The sequence below is a fragment of the Carlito syrichta genome, unplaced genomic scaffold (assembly GCF_000164805.1).
Source record: "Carlito syrichta isolate Samal-C Ts95f unplaced genomic scaffold, Tarsius_syrichta-2.0.1 Scaffold115715, whole genome shotgun sequence".
NCBI lineage: Eukaryota > Metazoa > Chordata > Mammalia > Primates > Tarsiidae > Carlito > Carlito syrichta.
The window spans coordinates 1-2,360 of record NW_007059811.1 but is presented as its reverse complement, the minus strand read 5'-3'; the positions used below and the strand labels follow the sequence as shown (position 1 = coordinate 2,360).

The 2,360-nt window shown below is 73.2% G+C and overlaps 1 protein-coding gene across 1 annotated transcript in view; it reads left to right on the top strand.

The window, feature by feature from the left end:
* STK11 (serine/threonine kinase 11) overlaps positions 1-1,852 on the top strand; it is a 5,109-nt gene extending 3,257 nt beyond the window's left edge. Inside the window, exon 7 of the mRNA XM_008073614.1 lies at positions 1,643-1,852. Within this exon, the coding sequence (XP_008071805.1) occupies positions 1,643-1,836 (194 nt within the window). The 3' untranslated portion in view covers positions 1,837-1,852. The remainder of the gene's footprint in view (positions 1-1,642) is intronic.
* Positions 1,853-2,360: the final 508 nt, after the last annotated feature.

Here is a 2,360-nt window from a genome sequence, read left to right as displayed (position 1 = left end):
GCGCGGCGCGCAGAGGAGCCGTTGCCCAGGCCTTGCTGCCGAGGGAGCCGCGGCAGGCGCCACCAGGGGGCCTGAGAACGTGCGCGAGGCCTCAGTGTAGGGCGGTGGCCAGCAGGCCTGCGCTGCGACTCCTTGGGGGCCAGCCCCCCGGCGCCCAGACTTGCTCTGTCCCGGGGCGGGTTGGTGTCATAAAGCGTTGCCCGGCTGTGTGTCACAGTGGATGTTTGCGGCAGCCTGCCGCGCCCGCCCCCCAGACCCTAGGCAGCTGCAGCCAACCGGGAGGGCTGGGGTGACTTCAGAGGGGCCAGCGGGCAGGGACGCAGGAGCGGTGTGCGGCCAGGCCCCAGGTGGGGACAGCCGTCGGGCCAGGGGAGCGTCCCGGGAGGGCACCAGCAGCGCCGGGGTAGGGTGTCCCCAGGTTGGGCCCCTTGGTGGTCCTGGCCTCAGCCAGTGCTGCCTCCTGTGGGGATGTGCTGCTGGGCGGTCACCAGGGTGTCTTGGGCCGGAGGCCTGTGGTGGGCCCGCCCTGGTGTGTGCCTAAGACCCCACGAGCGGGGTCAGTCCAGCGTGTGATGTGGGCTGGGGCCTGTGCTGTCTGGCTGCGGGTGTGAGGCGTCCTGCCTCTGGCCACTGTGGCCCGTGAGGGGGTGGTCAGGTGAGGCCCAGCCAGGCCCCAGAGCCCCTGTCGGTGTGTGGGCCCCCCGAGCACTCTGGGGGGGGCCTCCTTGAGCTCGGGTGGCTGTCCCCCACCCCGACTCCTTGCACAGGCCTGGGAGACGCCTCCCCTGAGCCTGTGCCAGACCCCCGGACCAGGAAGGTCCCTTGTCGGACAGGATGGTCGCCTGGGGTGACAGGGCTGGTGGGCCTCAGCCCCTCTGAGCTGGGCCACGGAGGTGCTGTTTGCGTGCGGCTCAGCCGGCTACCTCTGCCGTGCCGCGGGAGGAGCCGTGGGCCAGGCCCAGGCCGCCACCCAGGATGGGGCAATGAGGGACAGCTGGCCTCGGTGCCTGGGGGGACCAGGGCCGCTCTGTGTGTGGGCTCCTGGGTGGTCCTGCCCCGGGCGCAGGTCTCTGGGGTGCCTCAGCCCTCCTGGTGTCCCCCGGGGAGGGGGGCGGCTTCCCGTGATGGGGAGAGTGGGGGACAGGGTGTGCGCAGAGGCCGGTCTCGGCCCTCGGGGCACCAGGGCTCCACCGCGTGGGAGTCTGCAGCGGGGCGGGCCAGGCACGGCCAGGGCAGGCAGCAGGCGTCTGCTACTGGGGAGCCAGGCCGGCGCATCCTGCAGGCCCCACAGCCCCCGGGGCCTGAGCCCGGCCCTCCCATCTTTGCCTGTGACACGCCGGCCTCCTGTGTCCCCAGCAGTCGGGCTGCCTGCTTTCGCTTCTGGCCTGGGTCCCCACATGGGCCGGGGCGGGCCCTGCCTGGGGTCCAGGCAGCGGTCACGGGCCAGCCCAGTCCCTGGGTCCTCCCGGAGTGTTGGCGGGGACACCTCGGGCCAGATGCAACCTGAGCACGTCAGGGTGGGCATCCTGGCCGAGCTGGGAGTGTTCGTGTGCCAGGCCCAGCCCTGCCGCTCTAGGCCAGGCCGGGCCCTGTCGGGGCCACGCTGGACCCCACTCAGGCTGTGCCCACTGTGTCCCCCCAGGACAGGTCCCGGAAGAGGAGGCGGCCCAGAACGGACAGAGCCGGGGCCCGCCCAAGGCTGTGTGCATGAACGGCACAGAGTCGGCGCAGCTGAGCGCCAGGCCCAGGGCCGAGGGCCGGGCACCCCACACCGCCCGCAAGGCCTGCTCTGCCAGCAGCAAGATCCGCAGGCTGTCGGCCTGCAAGCAGCAGTGAGCACCTCAGGTGGGACGTGGGCACGGGGACCCCGTGGTCTCTCTGGCTGCACCATGGCCGCTGAGGCCTGCGCGGCCGCGTGGCAGGACTCCTCTGGGCGTCGTGTCTGTTCCCTTGGCCACTGGGGCCTGGCGTCGGGCGGGGTGGAGGCCGCTGTCGGCGTTGGGCTCGTAGAGGGAGGGGCTCTCTCCTGAGGGCCCCGCCCTGCACAGCAGCACCTGCCCTCCCCTCACCAGCCGGCCCAGGACAAGGCTGTGCCCGCGTGGCGGAGCTGTGGAGGCCGCGTGGGTGGGTGCTGGCCGGGCCTGGAGGCTGCCTCTGGGTCTGCTGCGGCCGTCGTCCTCGTGGCCTCTTCCTGCTCTGGCCGCCCCAGGCTCGTGCACAGGAGGCCCTGGCTCCTCTGAGGCAGTGGGCTGGGAGCCCGAGGCCGCAGCCCCCGCGCCCTCTTGGGGCGGCCCCGGGACCGGGCTCAGCTGTGGCATCAGATCCCGCGGCAGGCTGCCCCGGGCCCAGCCTCCCCGGCA